The 19,161-nt window shown below is 43.6% G+C and overlaps 1 protein-coding gene across 5 annotated transcripts in view; it reads left to right on the top strand.

The window, feature by feature from the left end:
* Window positions 1–3,676: 3,676 nt before the first annotated feature.
* The window catches only part of Dnajb6 (DnaJ heat shock protein family (Hsp40) member B6), a 57,658-nt gene continuing 42,173 nt past the window's right edge, over window positions 3,677–19,161 (top strand). For 4 of the 5 annotated variants that reach the window (XM_021661967.2, XM_060373939.1, XM_060373938.1 and 1 more), the window contains exons 1-2: window positions 3,724–3,879; window positions 18,025–18,113. In XM_021661967.2, coding sequence (XP_021517642.1) covers window positions 18,049–18,113 — 65 coding nt within the window. In that variant the 5' untranslated portion in view covers window positions 3,724–3,879; window positions 18,025–18,048. Of the gene's footprint in view, window positions 3,880–18,024; window positions 18,114–19,161 lie in introns of all 5 variants that reach the window. The other variant, XM_021661968.2, reaches the window with a different exon arrangement.

Here is a 19,161-nt window from a genome sequence, read left to right as displayed (position 1 = left end):
ACTCAGAGGTGAACCTGTGTGTGTGTGTGTGTGTGTGTGTGTGTGTGTGTGTGTGTTGCTGGGACTGAGTCCTTGAGCATGCTAGGACTGGGCAGATCAGTTCTCTGGTGGAATTCATTACAAACACTCCCATTTCTTTTGTTGGGGTCTGTTCCCTCTATTTATCTTCCTGAGCTTCTCAGCAGAGCGGGGAAACTGTTGATTGCTAACGCATACTCCAACGTGGAGACTAAAAGTCTATTGAGAGAAGACGAGGGTGGCTCTGGCTCAAGAGAAACCTAAGGTGAGAACCCAGACGGTCATTTACGGTCATTTACAGGATTACCAGAAGCAGGGGTCAGTCTCTGGCCATCTTCATTGTCAAAACTCTTTCTTTCTTTCTTTTTTTTTTTTTTTTAATCTTTTTTGCTTTAAAGAATGCTTGCTGATTTTCTTTCTTTTTTTAAGATTTTATTTATTGTTTTATGTATGAGTTTTCTGCATGAACACCTGCATGCCAGAAGAGAGCATCAGACCCCAGTATAGGTGGCTGTGGGCCACCATGTAGTTGCTGGGAATTGAACTCAGGACTTCTGGAAGAGCAGACAGTGCTCTTAACCACTGAGCCATCTCTCCAGCCCCAAAACTATTTCTAACCCCTTAGGCTGACACAAACCTATAATCCCAGCATTTAGGAAGTGGAGGCAGGAGGATCAGGAGTTTAAGGCCAGCTTCAGCTGCATTTTTTGTTTGAGACAGCATCTTATGTAGTTCCAGCTGACATTGAATTTACTAGTTAGTTGAGAATGACTGTCACACAAGAACACAATAAATAAATGTAAAAAAAAAAAAAAAAAGATGGCTGGCACTGTAATTTAGTGAGCAGGCCCAGAGTCTTCAGTGATGGTGGAATAAGGAGACTTTCCTGTGTCTCTCATCCCACCCCCATCTGGGAGACAGGGTTTCTCTGTGTAGTCTTGGCTGTCCTGGAACTCACTATGCAGACTAAGCTGGTCTGGAACTGAGAGAACCCGCTGCCTCTGTCTCCCCGTGAGTGCTACTCTGTAAAATAATTTGTGACTATTACCTCTAATTTTTTTCCCCTTTTTTGAGACAGGGTTTCTCTGTGTAATCTGGCCTGCAACCCACAGAGATTTGCCTCCCTGAGTCCTGGGATTAAAGAGCCCTGTGTCAACACCGCCTTGCTCTTCGCCCCAGCTGGTGCTTCCTGGGCCCAGTGGTTTTTTTTTTTTTTTTTTTTTTTTTTTTTTTTTTTTGTTTTGAGACAGGGTGTGTGTGTGTGTGTGTGTGCTACCATAGCTAAGCTCAATATTTTTATTTTTATTAATTAAAGTTTATTAATTAAAGTTTATCCCCTCCCAATCCCACCTTCCCTCCCCCTTCTCCATCCATGTCCCTCCCCAAGACCACTGTTAGGGGAGGTCCTCCTCTCCTTCCCTCTGATCTTAGTCTATCAGGTCTCATCAGGAGTGGCTTCATTGTCTTCCTCAGTGGCCTGGTAAGGCTGCTCCTCCCTCAGGGTGAGATGATCAAAGAGCAGGCCAATCAGTTTATGTCAGAGACAGTCCCTGTCCCCATTACTATGGAACCTACTTGGAGGCTGAACTGCCATGGGCTACATCTATGCAGGGGTTCTAGGTTACTAAATTCAATCTTAATTAACTTTATTTTCAATTCTACAATCAGGCAAATCTTCCTTTGGTATTGTTTGATCAAGGAAAGGCTGAAGAGAGGCACAAAGAACAGTGGGTCTTTCAAACTTACTTTCTAGCATAATGGGCAACCAATAGAAAGACAACCAATAGGCTAACTAGGTTAAGAGAGGTTATAATCTACATGTAAGGATTAAGACGTCAATTACCATGTCAATTGAAATTGGGCATTTGGGGGAATCTTTTCAAGGAAGTGTCGTTTTTTAATTAGGGTTACTAATGCTGTAATGCTGAAACACCATGACAAAGCAATTTGGGAGATGGGGTATTTGGTTTACACAATAACGAGGAACATCAACATGCAGGGAAGTCTAGGCTGGAACCTGGAGGCAGGAGCTGGTACAGAGGCTGTAGAGGAATGCTGCTTCCTGGTTTGCTCAAGAGGCTTTCTATTCCCCCCCCACACACACAGGGTTTCTCTGTGTAGCCTTGACTGTTCTGGACTCACTTTGTAAACCAACCTGGCCTCGAACTCACAGAGATCTGCTTGCCTCTGTCTCCCCAGTGATGGGATTAAAGGCAGGGGCCACCATGCTAGGCTCAAGGGGCTTAGTTAATGGAACCCAGAACCAACAGCCTAGGGGTAGCCCTTTCCAGAAAGAGCTGGGCCCTCCCACATCAATCACTGATTAAGAAAATGCCTTACAAGGTTGCCTACAAACCAGATCCCTTTTCTGATCCTTTTCCCTTCTTTCTGATTATTACCTTGTATCAAACTGACCTAAAACTAGTCGGCACAAACAGGTAACTTGCTTCTGTTTGATTTTTGATCCCAGTGACTCCATTTTGATTTTTAGCCCAGTCTGTTGGCCCAGCGCAAAAGTTTACTCTACAAGAACGACCGGTTGTAATTTTTATCTGGATTAGATGGAGGGTAGGCCTATTAACAAGAGAAAGGTGTGTACAATTTTGTGCACATGAAGGCATTATATCAACATCAATATCCAGCACTCCTGTTGGCTTCAGAAACTTACATGCCTTGTCCATGTAGATGAGCAGAGGCTGTAACAGGAAATCAGTTCACTGGGCCCTCAAAGTCAGGGCACACTGAGTATGGCATTTGAAGGTGTGTCTTAGGCAAATGAACCTCCACCCCCACCCACTTTGGGAAAGGCTTGAGGAAGCCCAACTGGAACTGCTATTTCTCTTTAAGGAGAAGAAATGTGCCAAATGTTTTCTGTTCAGCATCTCAGGGTAAACTGGATCTGGTGGTGGTGGAGGTTTGTAATCCAAACCTGTAGCCTCAGTTAATTGAGAGTCTGAGCTGGAAAGTTCAAGGTCAGAGGGGCAACTAAGTGGCATCCTGTCAGAAAATAAATGAGGGCTGAGACAGGGGCTCTACGGTAGGTAGAGTGTTTAGGATGTATGAGGCCTTGGGTTCAGTGTCTTAACAATGGGAAAATAAAATTCCATCTTCGAAAACAAAAACAAACAAACAAAGAGCAAAGAAAAAAAAATTTCATGTGGTAAAAAGGTATTTGAAATCCTGACGCTGGATTAGGCACTCTGTGCTGGTAATGGCGGGGCCTTTCACGCTTCAAATAAGTGGTGAGGACTGGGGCCTGGGGCTGTAAGGAGGACCGAAGTCGGGACTGTTTGTTGGCCTGGCCTGCCTTTCAAACCTCGGGACCACAACTCTCCACGGGCCTGTGAGTCACACTACGCTACACTACGCTATCAGATCGCAATCTCTGAACTTCATGGGTCAGTTTGCACAGTCACAGGCGTCCTTCCTCCCTGCCTGCTTCCGGGCAACTGCAGGCCTCAGGGTCAGTCACCGTTTGTCCACATATCGCCTTAGGCTTTGAATGCCTCCAGGCTCAGGGCTGGCGCGGGGTGGCGCTTTCCGCTCGTCCGCCTTCCCCTATATAGCCTCTCCGGGGCCCTGCCGTCCGCAGCTTAGCAGAATCTTCCCGAACGCAACACGAACGTTGTCGAAGCCGACGCGTACGGAAGCGGACAGCTGCTGCTGCGCTTGCGTGGCTTCAGGGCCGGGCGGAAGTCGACGTCGCCGCGCCGCCGCCGCGTGACGCACTTCCTGTTTGTTGTTCGAGAAAAAGAGAGAAAGGAAAGCGCGAGAAGACGCCACCACAGCCACCAGCCCAGCTGTGCCAGGGCCGCGAGGAGACCAGCCGCCCGACTTCCCCCGGTCGCCGCCACGTCCTCGGTGAGGGGTCCGCGGACCGAGGCGGAGGGCAGGGTTGGCCGCGGCGGGACGGGAGGGCCTGCGGATGGGTAGCCCGCTCGGCGCCTGCCGTACAGGAGCAGGGAAGCCGGGCCGACGCTGGGGCCGGGACTGCCGGCTAGGGCCGCACGGCTTCCAGTCCAAGCTGTGGTCTGGGGACTAGGCCTGAGGCCTAAGGTGTTTCTGGTTCGGGCCGTTCCTAGACTGGGTTTGTGGAAAGCATCAGCCGTTTCGGGTCAGACCTAGCCCGGGGCTTAGCTGGGGTCCGCTCCCCGGTCCCCAGTGGCGGTTGAGCCCGGCACGCGCGAGGTCCGCCGCAGAGCCGCAGGAGTCGGTGAGGCCTGTGTCACCCTGTCCTGGCATCCTCAGTGCATTCTGCAAGCAAGGGGTCAGGTGGCTTGCGAAAAGCAGGTCTTCCATGGAAGGCGCGATCACTGGCTCAGGCGGCCCAGGCTGCCTAGGGGGCCGTGTAGGAGGGCAACGGCGGTTTCTAGGGTCCTCCCAGGACTGTTGGGGAGTTTGCTAGGCGACCTGCCTGGCTCAGCTTACTTCCAAAACTCGTTTGCTGTTGGCCTTGAAGGTTACTTTACTGTGTTTTATGTAACTAAGGTTTATGTAACTGAATGAAGTTTACACTAAGTCTTAATTTGTGTAGACAAGAGAAATCTATCTACACTGCAATCCATAATATTGTCTTAAACTTTTGGAGACGGCGATTTTTTAAAATTTTTATTTTACAAGATGTGTTGTTAAGTTTTAAAAGCTGTGTTACCGAAGTTGTGTGTGAACCGGTGAAAGGGAATGGCGGGGATGGACCCACCTTTTAAGGCATGCTTAAGCAGGTGGCGAGTGTAGGCACAGTGCACCCACGTTGTTTTTATTAACGTGTTTATTTGAACCATACATCTGTGGTCAGGCTTTATAGTATCCTGCACGTTTTAGACCCTAGAATCTAGGGAATCGAACTTAGCACCTTCTGCTCGCTAGAGAAACGATAGCTACATTAACTGCTTCAGTAGAAAAGTTAGACTTTAGCAGCCAAAGGAGGGGACAGCCTAAAGAAAACGTATCCTAACTTAGTCTGTTCTTGGTTGTAAAGTAAACCTCACACAAGACTTGATACCCGAAAGGAATTGTTTGCAACTGTTTCCGGACTCCATTGTTTGCCTTTGGAATGTCACACCTGATTACTGTTATCAGTGCAGACACTTGCAATGAAATGCATGTGAGGCTTTTTATTTTTTATTTTTTTTATTTTTGGACAGGGTTTCTCTGTGTAGCCTTGGCTCTCCTGGACTCACTTTGTAGACCAGGCAGGCCTCGAACTCACAAGGTTCACTTGCCTCTGCCTCCCCAGGTGCTGGGATTATAGACATGCGCCACTACTGCCTATGGGCCTTTGGAATTAGGAAAACCATGACATGTGAGAAGAAATGTTGTCTTTGTGTAGGTATGGGGATTTGAGAGAAAATAAAAATTGTAATTCTTCCATTCACACTTCTGCCCAGGCAGACCGCTCAGATTTTGACATCACTGTGTCTCTGCTTCTTGAAGAAGTGGCCTTTTTTTTTTTTTTTTTTTCCCCTTTTGAGACAGGAGATAGGGTTTTTCCATGTAGTTTTGGCTGTCCAGAAACTTTGCTCTATAGACCAGGCTGGCCTTGAACTTAGAGGTCCCCCTGCCTCTGCCCTCCCCAGTGCTGGAACTAAAGGTAGTGCCCCACCATTGAGAAATTTGCTTTTTTAAAATTTTATTTAGTTTTTATTTTATATGCATTGGTGTGAAGGTGTTGGATCTCATGGAATTGGCTTTACAGACACTTGTGTCTGCCATGTGGGTGCTGGGAATTGAACCCAGGTCCTCCGGAAGACCAGACTGTGCCCTTAGCCACTGAGCCATCACTCCAGCCCGAGAAATTTGCTTTTTAAAGTACTTATTTGTGTAAGTATATGAAATGTTACGGCATATGTTCCCTTGATGTCTTTTTTTCATCTACAGAACAAGTTCTCACTTTTTTCTTTTTGATTTTTTTAGAATTTAGAGGTGGTTCTTTTTGTATTTTTTTTTTTTTTTTTTTAGAGTCTCAATATGTAGCCCTGGAACTCATCAGGTTGCCTCTGCCTCCCAAATGCCGAGATTAAAGGTGTGTGCCACCATACCCTGTTTTTGTTTTTTTTTTTCCCTCTTATTATTATATTACAGTTCTCACTTTAGTTGTAGGTGCCTTATAACTGAGTATGTAGATCCAGGCCGGCCTTGAATTCAGAGATTCACATATCTGCCTCCAGGGTGTTGGGACTACAGTAGTGTTCCACCATGCTTGGCCCAGAGTACAACTTTTGGAGTCAGTCCTGGGATAGAACTTAGGTTGTCAGACTTGTGGGACTAAATTATTTGGCCAGCTGAGCCAGTTCCATAGCCTGAGAAATTGGCTTTTGAAGTTGTTTTTGTGCAGTGGAAGATGAACAAGCTGAATTCAGGTCACTGAGCTTTAGAGCAGAACACTTTGCTGGCAGGGTGCTGCACACCTAAATCCCAGCGCTCGGGATGCAGAGGCAAGGTGATTTCTGTGAGTTGGAGGCCAGCCAGGTTTGTTTACTCCTGGCGTTCAGAACAGCCAGGGCTACCCACCAGAAACCCAGTCCCAGAAAAAAACAAGCAAAAATACCAAACAGAAATTATTGTTTGAGGTTGAGGCAGGCTAGACTCCTGAGTTGGATGTCATCGAGGTCTGTAGGGTGACCCTCTTTCCCCCCAAAAAAAGAAAGCACTTTCTTGTTCTGTTTGGTGTGAAGTATTTGGGTTAAGGACAGACATAGTATGTTGGGTGATGAATATCTTGCAAATTGTGAAAATGGAATTAGAATTCCCTGAAACACCCTGCTCTTCAAGCTGCTCTCAGTATTAAGTGATAGTACCATTTTCCTGTGTGAACCAGCAGCATTGTGCCCATAGCAACTATTAAAATTTTCACCCAGCAAACTCAGAACCCAGGTTTTTTTTGTTTGTTTTGTTTTTGAACACAGGGTTTTTCTCTGTGTACCTTGGCTGTTTTGGGCTCTACTTGTAGACCGGGCAGAGATCCACCTGCCTCTGCCGCCTCTGCCTACCCCAGTGCTGGGATTAAAGGTTTATGGCACACACCTGGCTGAACCCAGATTTTTTCAAGGTTGTTTTCAAGACAGGGTTTTTTTCTGTAATAGCTCTGGCTGTTTTAGAACTCTGTAGACCAAGCTGGCCTCAGACTCAGAGATCTGGCTGTTTCTGCCTCCCGAGTGCTTTGATTAAAAGCATGCGCCACCGCCCCACCACATCCTTAGAGTTTTAAGGAAGGCACTTTGTTATCACTGTCTATTCCCAATATGATAGTGTGCCTTTTACACTATAATGCTTAAGGATGCCCATAGACTTTGAGACCACTTCTGATGCCTTCCCAAAGAGCAAGCAAATATAACAGAATTGGCCCTTCTACTTGATTTTTTTTACTCCCTTAAATTTTTTTATTTTAATTTTTCTAAGGTTTATTTAGCTGGTCATAGTGGCACAAATAAAATCCTTTAAAGCTGGGCAGTGATACACATCTGTATCCCAGCAGTAGCTTCAGGGAAGGTGGAGGCAGAAGGAATTCAAAGTCATCCCTGGCTATAGAGTGAGTTCCAGACCAGGTTACAGAGTTGCAGGCCAGCTTCAAGTACCCGAGACCCTCCATCTTAAAGGGGAAGTGAGGGAGGCTGGAGAGATGGCTCAGAGGTTAAGGCACTGGCAGGTTTTCTAGAGGTTGTTCCTGAGTTCAATTCCTAGCAACATGATAGCTCATAACTATCTGTAGTGAGATCTGGTGCCCTTTTCTGGCATGCAGGTAGTAGAACATTGCACAATAAATAAATAAAATCTGGCATGCAGGTAATAGAACATTGCACAATAAATAAATAAATAAGTAAGTTAATTAATTAATTAATTAATTTTTGTTTCCAGGCAGGGTTTCTCTGTAGCCTTGGCTGTCCAGAACTCACTTTGTAGACTAAGCTGGCCTTGAACTAACAGAGATCTACCTGCTTCTGCTTCCCTGAGTGCTGGGATTATAGGCGAGAGCACCACCTAGCCTGGGTGCAGTGTTCTTAAAAAACCGACTTCTTTTTACTTCTTTGCAAAAAAAAAAAAAAAAAGAAATGTAGTAAATTAATCCAGAACACCATCTGGTGGTGAGTGGTGAAGGGCCTGCAGTTACAGCTTTGCTTTGTAGGAAGGAGTAGAGTGGCAAATTATTGTTATGCTGCTTTTCTCATGTATAGAAGTTAGAAGAGTTTAATCTTGGGAATAAAAACGAGGTCAGTGAGCAGTGGTCTGTTGTGAGTCTTGATACCAGTTTTCAAGGGGATGAGGCTGGAGAATTTTAGGTGGAGGCCATCTTGGCCTGTATAGTGAGACCTCACTTCATTAAAAGGAGAACAAGCGAAAAACTTAGGTGAATGAGAAGAAAAATGAGCTGGTGAAAGAATATGACAGAAATGATGCTAGTATCATAATTGGGCTTGGGTGGTTCAGCACCAAAAGCAAAGCATGAGTACTAGAGTTTGATTCCTAGGACCCACATAAGGGTGAAAAGAGAGAATTGATTCCTTAAAGTTGTCTTCTGGACTCCACAAGTGTGGCCTTCCCCCTAATAAGATAATGTGAGAGGGAAAAATGGGCCATTTTCTCCTGAGGCCACATTACCACACAGTGGGGTATGTATTGCCCCTTCTGCGTACTCCCCAAGCATGTTTAAGTCTGTTAAATCCTTTAATAAACTTCAACTCTGCTTAAAAACAACAAAACAAAGGGAAAGCCTGGAGACTGACTTAGTAGATAAGCCAGCTAGTAGGAATTAGTTTCGTTTGAGACATGGTCTCCCGTAGCCCTGGCTGTCCTGGAGAAATCTACGATTTCTACCTCCCAAGAGCTGGGATTAAAGGAGTGTGCTACCATATCTGGCTTAGGAAATTTTCTTTTTTTTTTATTAGATAATGCTAGGGATAAAGTGTTTTGTCAAACTCCATAATTTTGGATGACCAAGGAAGAACACACTTGACTCCTTCCACGTTACTCTTCTACCTGAGAATGCAAAATGCTAAAAATACTTTTATATCCTGGGGTCAGTTTTCATGTAAGAGGTTTCAGTTTTTGTTAATTTCAAAAGCTGTACTTTGCCTATGTTGTGGTTTTCTCTTAAAATGTCTACCTAATCTGAGTAATAAGGACCTTTCAGGCATTCTGAGTAAACAAAGGTATTGCTTCTGGCCTCAACACTGCTGAACTGTGATGTATTAAAATACATGAGTGTTTTAGGAATGTTGAGGCTTCAGAAAGGTGGTTTCCTTATGCATCATGTGATTTTTGTTCCCTGTAAAATTTTGTGTGTGTATGTATTTTTTTTGGGTGGGGGGAGGGAATGACATTGAACCTGAAAAAAGTTTCATGTGAGGTATGTTTTTATGTGGGTGTGTGCTTGTGGAGGTCAGAGGTAGCCATTGGGTGCTTTCAACCTTTTTTTTTTTTTTGAAAGAGGTATCCCACTGAATCTGGGGCATATCAAATGTGCATTGTGCCACAGATCTGCCTCTGGCTGCCTCCAGCTCTGCTGCTCTGGCTAAATGTGGATGCTGGGGATCTGAACTCAGTTCTAACAGCTTGCTTGGCAGGCACTTTATTTCTGCCTCTTCCTACCCACAACCCCAGGATTTTTCCCAGTGGTAAGTTTTGAAACTGGTTCTCACTAAATTGTTGAGACTGCTTTCAAAAAAGTTTGTACCTAGTGGTACTGTGGTGGTACACTCCTTTAATCCCAGCAACTGGGAGGTAGAGGCAGGCAGATCTCTGGGTTTGAGGCCAGCCTGGTTGGTCTACAGAGGGAATTCCCGGTTAGCCAGGACTGTACGGAGAAACCCTGTCTCGAAACAAAATACCGGCCAACAAACAAAACAACAAACTGTTCCTAAGTCTGTTGAGTAGCTAGAATTACACACTTGCTTCTATGTGAGATCCTAGCTAAAATTCTCTTTCCCATCAAAGCTATGTAAGGAGTGTGTATTGTGGTTCTGCTCCCCTACTCAGTGAGAGATGTTTCATTTGTGGAGGTCAGATGACAACTTATAGGAGTTTCCTTCCATGTGGGTCCTGGGGATTAAACTTCGACTTGGTGGCAAGTGCCTTACCTTGCTGAGGTATTGATATATTTAATATATTCTGGCAATTCATGAGATGATAAAATGATACTCGGGAAATGTCTCTGGCATATAATTTATTTCCTTCTAAAATTTTTGTACTGATTTTGGTAGTTAACACTTTTTTTTGTTTGTTTTAATTTTTTTTTGAGAGCCGGTTTCTCTGTGTAGCCTTGGCTTTCCTGGACTCATTTTGTAGACCAGATTGGCCTTAAACTCAAGAGATCCACCTGCCTCTGCCTCCATGAGTACTGGGATTACAGGTGCGTGCTACTGAAGGCAGTTACTGGTTTCGTTAATGTTTCCATGGCTTGGAATTCCACTCTTACCTCAACCTCCTAGGTACTAGTTTTTTGTAGATCTAGCTTGGTCCATTTCACATTTGCTGAAAATAGTTTAGTGTGATGCCACCACATAGAATTTTTCTAATGAATTAAAAATAGTAGTTTTTAATTATTTTTTTTCCAAGACTGTGTGTGTAGTGAAAACCTTCTTTACTTGAATATGGCCTGTAGCTGAATATGTAGAATAGTTTGTAAAAGAAACTTGTTTCAGTTGATGTTTTGGAGGCTTAACTGCCTTCTGGTTGCTGACCTAGGCCTAGTCCTGGAGCCTTCTAGCCTCCATACAGTCTGACCTAGGCATAGAATGTTTTTAGCCTCTGAGACTTAATAATCTCACCCGTTCTTGTTCTTTCTGAGCTTTGGGCTGCTTGGTTCAATTCAGCTGTTCTGGCTCAAACTCCTCTCCCAGGTGATGTACTCAGACTGCCTTTTCTTTCAGTCTCTGAATTGCTGTTTGATCTCAATCGAAGTCCAGCAATCTGCTGCTCCTTCTCATTCTCTGGCTCATTCGTTTTCACCTGAGTTTTCTGTCTGCAACTCGTCTGTTACTGTCCTGGTAAAACTGCCTCCCCTCTCTCTTTGCATTGCCTTTTAGTATCTTCCCTTTCCTCATGAGAGTTGGGCATACTCTAGTCTGTCAAATCTTTTCTGCCGCTGAATTAGAACTACTTTCAAACATGGGTGCTTTCTTTTACAAGCCAATTTTACCTTTGTTGTTTGGGATTAAAGGCATGTACTACCTTTTCCTGAAGCTTGCTCTATATTAGGCTGGCCTTGAACTCAGAATCTGCTTGCCTCTTCTGGATTAAAGGCATGTTTGTATTCCTGCAAAATCACACAGACCTAGAAGGTCTTTGGATGTGATCTCTTGCCAGGCAGCCATGTTCTGTATTAAAATTCCTCTACATTAGGCTAACTTTGAATTCATACCTGCCTGCCTCTGCCTCCCAAGTGCCTAGATTAAAAACATTTGACAGCATGCCCAGTAAAACTTCCTAAATTTTTTTCTTGGTTTTGTTTTGGGAGACAGGCTATCTATATAGACCAGGCTAGCCTTAAGCTCATAAATATCCCCTACCCCTGCTTTTAGAATGCTGAGCTTAAAGGTGTTTATCATTTCACTTGACCCTTTTTGTAAGAGATAGCAGAGAGTCTTTAGTGAATATGGCCTTGGATTGCATTTCTCCTTTTCAGTATTGATCCTCCTTTGTTGGAAAGGAAAAGAGCTGTTTTTGTTAGTGACCTGGCAAGACTCTTGCAAAAAATTGTTGCCCAGGCCTTCATGGACATCAACGTGTAGGTCTGCCCTGGCAGATTTCTGGGCCTGCCAGTGGTTTTAGGAGAAAAGTCCAAAGGAATGGAATAAGGTCATCTTGAGGATTGAATGCATTTTACTTGAAAATCAGTCACTAAACCAGGGTAAGTTTAGATCTGAGATTCAAAAAGTGCTTGCACATGCTGCTTATATCCTCCTTCCTTCCAGCCTACCCTGCTGCTTTCTTCTCTCAGGAGGGGAAGCTAGCTTCTTACCTAGCAGCTGGTACTGTTCTTGCAGAGCATGAGTTCAGTTCCCAACACTCACATCAGGAATTCTACCCTTAGAATGTCCTTAGTGTGCCATGAGAGTACTAGTTTAAGGTGAGCTAGTTTAAGGTAAACTAGTTTAAGTACTAGTTTAAGGTGGTCTGCACAGTGAGTTCCAGGACAGCCAAGGCTACACAGAGAGAAACCCTGTGGTGGTGGGAAAAGAAAAACCAAAATTAAAAAAAAAAAAAAAAGCCATGCTGTGCATGTTAGTGTATGAATTCTGGACACATGTATGGCACAGCATGCATGTGGTGTTCAGAGGACATCTTACTGTGTGTGTCTCGAGTCGTGGTTGGTGATCAAAGGCAGGTAGGTTTTCCAGCTTGTGAAGTAGGTTTTTGCATGGTTTGTGGTCTTGCCCCCAAAATGTTACAAGTCAGTCGGGAGTGGTTTAGTGTACTTGTATTTATTAAAAAGCTGATATCTTTCTCTTGGGTTAGCAACTTGTGTAACCTTTGAACATCTTCATTTAGTGTTTCCTCTCTTCCCGATGTTCCTCCACACCCATGCTCAGTTTTTTTGGGTGTGGTATTCATTTTTTGAGACTATCTTGTGGCCTAGGTTGTTCTTGAACTCCTGTCAGTGCTTTGGCTGTCAAATAGATATGTTTTAATATTTAAAAAAATAATTTTCCATGTATGAGTATTTTGCCTTCAGGTATATATGTGCACTATGTACTTGACTGGTGTCCATGAAACAAGAAGATGGTGTTTAGTCTATTGGAACTGGAATTGTAGACAGGTATGAGCTGCCATGTAGGTGCTGTGAACCAAACCCCCCAACCCCTTCCCTTCCTTTCTTTTTTTGTGGAGACAAGAAAGTTCTCACTATATAGTCTTGACTGGCCTGGAACTCTGTATATATTACATATACAGTGTTCTATCTGCAGGCCAGAAGAGGGCACCAGATCTCATAGATGGTTGTGAGCCACCATGTGGTTTCTGGGAATTGAACTCAGGACCTCTGGAAGAGCAGTCAGAGCTCTTAACCTCTGAGCCATCTCTCCAGCCCAGGAATTATAAATTATAATGAGTAGACATTGAGAGGTTTCACAATGCCCCTCCTAGTTGAATTATATAAGACAGAAGCTTTTGGTAGCAGTTTCATCTTGGATAAATTAAAATTTCAGACAAGGTGTATCTTGGATTGGCAAGACTAAGTAACTTTAATAAATTTATAGAGCCTCGTAGCTGAAGCCTGTAAGAACCATCCACTCAGGAGTCTGAGGCAGGAGGACTGCCAGATCCAAGGTCACCTGGAATAATTTAGTGAAACTTTGCTTTAAGGGGTACTGGTCAGATGACTGTATCTCAGTGGTAGAGTCTGACTGCTATATGGGAGGCCTTTTACCACCAAATGTCCTTCTCCCAACACAATGAGTGAGTTGAAGGGATTTGAACATTTTTCTTTCTAAAGTTTTTGAGACAGGGTTTCTCTTTGTAGCCCTGGATATCCTGGAATTCAAGTCCAGGCTGGCCTCGAAACCAAAATATCCCTGTGTCTGTATCCTGTGTGCTGGAATTAAAGCAGTTCACCACCACACCCAGCTGACTTTTGATACTTGATTGTCAAACAGTGCATTGGATATGGATTTCTAGTTGGTGTTCTGGATTCAAATAGGATAAAACTTGTTCTCTGTTAATGTCTAGTGTATATTTGGGTTTTAGATATTTTAATATTTTAGTAATTTAGTGTGACTAGTCTACATTCATCCTAAGTGGATGAACAACTTTGGATTCACATAGGATAATACAGCAGTTGAGTGCTTGTTTGAATGGAGTGCATGCCTCTTGGTAGGCACTGCCATCAGTTATATATCACCGTGTTGAATTGGACCAATCTCCTTAGTACATCCATCTTCATTTCTGTTTATGCATGGCTCTTTCTTTGAATTTTATTTATCTTTGTAGTTCATTGTTGGCCTTTATCTTAATTCAGTTTTAGCTGCATGCAATCATCTCAGTAGAAGCACTGTTAGCTGGCCCTTCTCCCTGTACTTAGTGGAACCTGGCCCCTGCTGCGTGTCCCTGTATTGAAAGAGTAAATACTGGAAGACAGAGTCAAAGCTTGCTTTTTAGTGACCTCAGCAGGAAAGGGCCAACAGTTAGATGGAAAATGGATAAAAGCAATAGGAATCAAAGCTGTAGTTTCCCCCCTTTTCCAGACTTTATGGACACAGGCTTGCCTTATATATCATATGTGCAAACATGCCTGCTTGTCAGTGTGGGCAAGTGCTTCATATCCCCTGTAGATGGCGCTAACACAAATAGGTAGTAAACTTAACTAAGGGCAGAAAATCCAGCCTTCTATTATTTTGAGGTAAGAGTTTGACTAGCATGGATGGGCCTAGAGCTGATTGAGATAGGATGAACTTTAAGTCCTTTCTCAGATTTCACCGCTGGGGTTAAAAGAAAGGCCTATGTGCCTCTACAATCCATTTTTGTTAGTACTGGAGATTGAACTCAGGCCCACTGGTGTGCCAGAATAACCCTCTACCCACTAAGTGACACATGTATATATAAAAGACATTGAGCAGGGACAGAATTATTTCTGAAGCTGATAGTAGGGCCAGAAAGTAACATGGTTACAGTTTTGACTGAAGTTTAGTGTTTGGGTAGAATTCAGAGCCTTGAATACCTTAGTTAAACACATGGTATCAAACACCCTGCTACTGGGTGTTTGATTCCCTGCCGATGACTTCTAGTTCAGAATCATTTGTTTATGTATTTATTCATATTCATATATATTTGAAACAGGGTCTTCTGTAGCTCACGTTAGCATTGAACTTGCTATGTGTAAAAGTTTTTTTTTCTTCAGATCCCCTTTCTCTACTTTGGTTCTGGAATTACAGGTCATGAGTTGCTGGAAATTGAACCCAGGGCTTTGTTCAAACACTCTGTACTCTATCTCCATCCCAAGGTCTAGAACATCTACAGGACTACCTCAGTTTAGCTAGGATTATAGGTCTGTACCACTATTTCCTGCTATGATGGAGAAGTTTCTGTTGTCTAGTCTTCCTTAGCAGTCCACTTGCCTCAGGATGCCATCCATGGTCTCTTCAGGGGTCCATCCTTCCTGGCCAGGAAAGTTTTTACTTGGGTGCTGCTGCCTTCTGGGGACTTTCAGCAATGTTTTTTCTTTTTTGAGATTTGGTCTCATTATGTGCCTTCTACCTCAACAGAGAGCCACCTACTCCTGCCCAGCTAGTGCTGGGATCAAAGGTGTATGCCACCATGCCTAGGTTCTAGCAATGTCTTAATGATCACTTGGATATATGGATGCTTGGATACCTGAAGAGCAGAGGCCAGAGACCAACTAAACAATCCTAAAGCACAATGAACAGACAAGACACCTAATCTACAGAGAGACTCAGACAGTCTCCCCTCCCCTCCCCTCCCCTCCCCTCCTTCCTCTTTCTATTTAGCCTCCCTCCCTCCCTCCCTCCCTTTTTTTCTTTCTTTTTCCTTTTTCTGGTTTTTTTTTTTTTTTGAGACAGTTTCTCAATGTAGCCCTGGATGTCCTAGGAATCTGTAGACAAGTCTGGCCCACCTGCCTACCTCTGCCTCCCAACTGCTGGGGTTAAAGGCATGCAACATCACACACTCTGCTTAGAAGGTACTTTTAAAGTTAAGCGTTGCTGCCGGTGGTGGCACACACCTTTAGTCCCAGTACGCAGGGGGCAGAGACAGGTGGATTACAGGACAGCCAGAGCTACGTAGAGAAGCCCTGACTGGGGGAAAAAACAAAACCAACTAACCAACCACAAGAAACCAAAAGACGTTTTTTTGTTTGTTTGTTTTCTGAGACAGGGTTACATGTGTCTCCTAAATTCCTGATCCTCCTACCATACCCAACTTGATTCATCTAAGTTGGGATAGCTCTTAAACTTTGTTTGTGCTCTGCTGTATTTTGTAACGCTTTCCTCTCTCATAACTGACACTAGTTAATACAATGAGTTATTGTTCTCTTAATTTCCCAGTTGACTTAGTCCCTTATGGCTGATATTGCCTAATGTATTATTCTTTTGAATAATGTCTTTTGAATAATGTCTCAATGTCTTCATTGAGAAGAGGGGTGGCCCAAAGGCCCTTGCAGGAGTAAGGGCAACATTGAAGGTAGAGGAGTTGAAGCTGTTTTGGAAGAGTGAAAGATACTACCTTTACATAATTTCTTTATGTGGTGGGTGTAGCAGCTTTGAGGTAATAAGGTAGAATAATAAAGGTAGAATTTTCTAGAGAGGTGTGTGTTGGGTGGAGTGGGGAGGCTCAAGAGTTAAGGTTTGGTCATGTTCTATTTGAGAAAATCTGCTTGGTATCCAAGTAGCTATTTTGTACAGTCATGTGCCTGTTTACAGTCTTAGGCTTCCATTTGGGACTCATGGTGTTATATAACGGGAGATAGATGATGAGAAGAGGCTTTGAGTCCCTTTCAGTGAGTAAGAAGGCAGGTTTGAGAAGACAGGAAAGAGATTTAGGATAGCCCTCAATTGTACACAGTGGTACTAGGAAGTTTAAGAGTTCCTGAGCTTAAATCAGGTGATTTCAAATGGTGAGATAGGACAGAAGTGGACACCAGTGAGTGAGTCAAGGCTTTGGAAAAATACACTGACCTATCATTGAGCTTAAATCAGTGTCCATTTCAAGGGGTTGGCAGCTCTAGCAGTGTCAGGATTCTCCAGATGAATTGTTTAACTCAAGGGGATACTCTTCATTTAAGATGGCCAGCATTCAAGTATTGCCTGAATACCAGGACTGCCAGTGGATGCTGTACACCCCACTGCCTTGTAGTCAGCGTTCATGGCTGGTTTATTTGGCCTTCCTAGTGTCAGCTCCGGTTCTTGTATTGCCCATAATGGAAAGATGAACATCAGTGGAAATATTAGACAAACTAGAGAGGAAGGAGAGGACATGTGCTTTGGCGCTTACTAAAGCTCTCTGTTCTCTTAGAGTGGATTAGCATAACAATGTTTTCCTTAGTTGTCTCTTGGGTCCTGTAGTTAGCATTGCTTTTAAAATGTTGCTTTAGATCCTTTGCTGCCACAACCCTGTATCATTTAATGAAGTAGGGAGGAAGAGGTGTTTTCTGGCCGCTTTGGTTGTTTACTGCTATCCCTTTTGGTTTTCTGATAGAAGATTGTTGGCACAGTTGGGTTTTCTCATGGATAACTTCATCAGGGGCTGCTGCCACCCCCATTATAGAACATGGTTCTGAGAAAGGGTGCTTTTAAGTGCAGGGTTAGTGTGTTCATCTTCGCAGTCTTGCCTTATGCCTGTTGGAGAAACTCACCGGGGGAAGGAAGTCACCAAATCTCTCCAAGTGGATTGTGGTCTAGGAAAGCAGTTGTAGCTAGTCCTTTGGTCAAGTGGCACCTGATTTCTGCCTCAGAGCCGGGTGACCTGTTAATAGTTGAAGCTATTATTAGGTCATCCAAGCATTTTTTTTTCTAGATAGAGTTTGGGAATGATCCTCCCTCCTGGGGGTGTATGTGTGTGTCATTCTCTCTGTAGCCATGGCTGACTTGGAACTTACTCTGTAGACCAAGCTAGCATAGAAGTCAGATTTGTATGCCTGTACATCTTAAGCGCAGGGATCAAAGGTGTATGCCACCATTCAGATGGGATATTCTTAAAAAAAAAAAAAAGAAAGAAAAGAAAAAGAAAAAAATGATTTATTTATTATTTATACAACATTCTGCATGCACACCAGATCTCACTATTGATGGTTGTGAGCCACCATGTGGTTGCTGGGAATTGAACTCCCTCAGGGACGTTTGGAAGAACAGCAAGTGTTCTCTGAGCCATCTCTAGCCCAGGATATATTCTTGAACCCATTTTATGGACAATGTCTTGCCCTAAGATACAGGCTAGTGGCTGGCTACCTGAAGTTCTCCCTGGGCCAGTAGGTACTGAGAAGGAACCACTCACCTCATTTTTTCCCCCTAATTTTTCACCGATAGGGCAGTGTTATCATGGACTGTATTTTTGTATTTGCAGGATTTGTTCCAACACTGTTAAAACATGGTGGATTACTATGAAGTTCTGGGCGTGCAGAGACATGCCTCACCTGAGGACATTAAAAAGGCGTAAGTGATTTCATTTCTGAAGTATTCTCTGTCATGGGTCATTGGTAATAGACAGAGTAACTTGTGTCACTTAATAAACCTTTTGTTTTCCTTTTTTAAAATTAGATTTATTCGTTTTATATGTGAATGTTTTGCTTGCCTGTATGTATACCTGTGCTTAGTGTCCAACGAGGGTGAAGAGAATAGTATATGATCCCCCAGTACAGGCTTTATGGATAGCTCCAACCATCGTATGGGTAATGGGAATCAAACTTGGTAAGAGCAACAAGTGCTCTCAAGCCCCGAACATGGCACCCACCATGAACTGGGATCTAATCCAAGGGCCTCATACTTGATAGGCAGCCACTGGATTACTGCCCACCACAGACCTAAAGTAGCTTTTAATCCTATGGTTTAATTTTAAGTTAAATGCTAATATTAAAACAAAAAAAAAAAAGTAAAATGCTGACATTTCTGCTTAGACATGGGACTCATTCAACATCCTACCTAATTGGTGATCTCTAGGTTTCTATGAAGAAAGACCTACCAGTCTTTAAAAAAACCCAAAAGGTTGGATGGTTGGTTCTTTAGGAGGTGGACCTGGCTTTCACACTCATATACACACTTGCGCACACATCCAAAAACCTGACATCTCAGACTCTTTCCCAAAATAGAAATATTAAAATAAGGACCTTTGTCCTTCTGTGCTAGAGGCCCTGTGTTCCATCCACAGTTCCAGTGGGTACGATCTATATTTACTTTGTGCTGCTTTATTATGCCTTTCTCTTTCCCTGGTGTTTCTGAATTCCAGTCTAGGCCTCCTGAACTATATCTGTAACCCTTCACCATTATTTTTTTTAATTTTTATTTTTTATATTAATTACAGTTTATTCCCTTTGTATCCAGGCTGTAGTCCCCTCCTTCATCCCCTCCCATCCCCACTCTCCCTCCTTCATCTCCTCCTATGCCCCTCTCCAGGTCAATGGATAGGGGAGGTCCTCCTCCCCTCCATCTGACCCTAGCTTATCCAGTCTCATCTGAAATGGCTGCATTTTCCTCCTCTGGCCTG

Source organism: Meriones unguiculatus, chromosome 21 (genome assembly GCF_030254825.1).
Source record: "Meriones unguiculatus strain TT.TT164.6M chromosome 21, Bangor_MerUng_6.1, whole genome shotgun sequence".
Classification (NCBI taxonomy): Eukaryota; Metazoa; Chordata; class Mammalia; order Rodentia; family Muridae; genus Meriones; species Meriones unguiculatus.
This window is presented reverse-complemented; position numbering and strand designations above follow the sequence as displayed.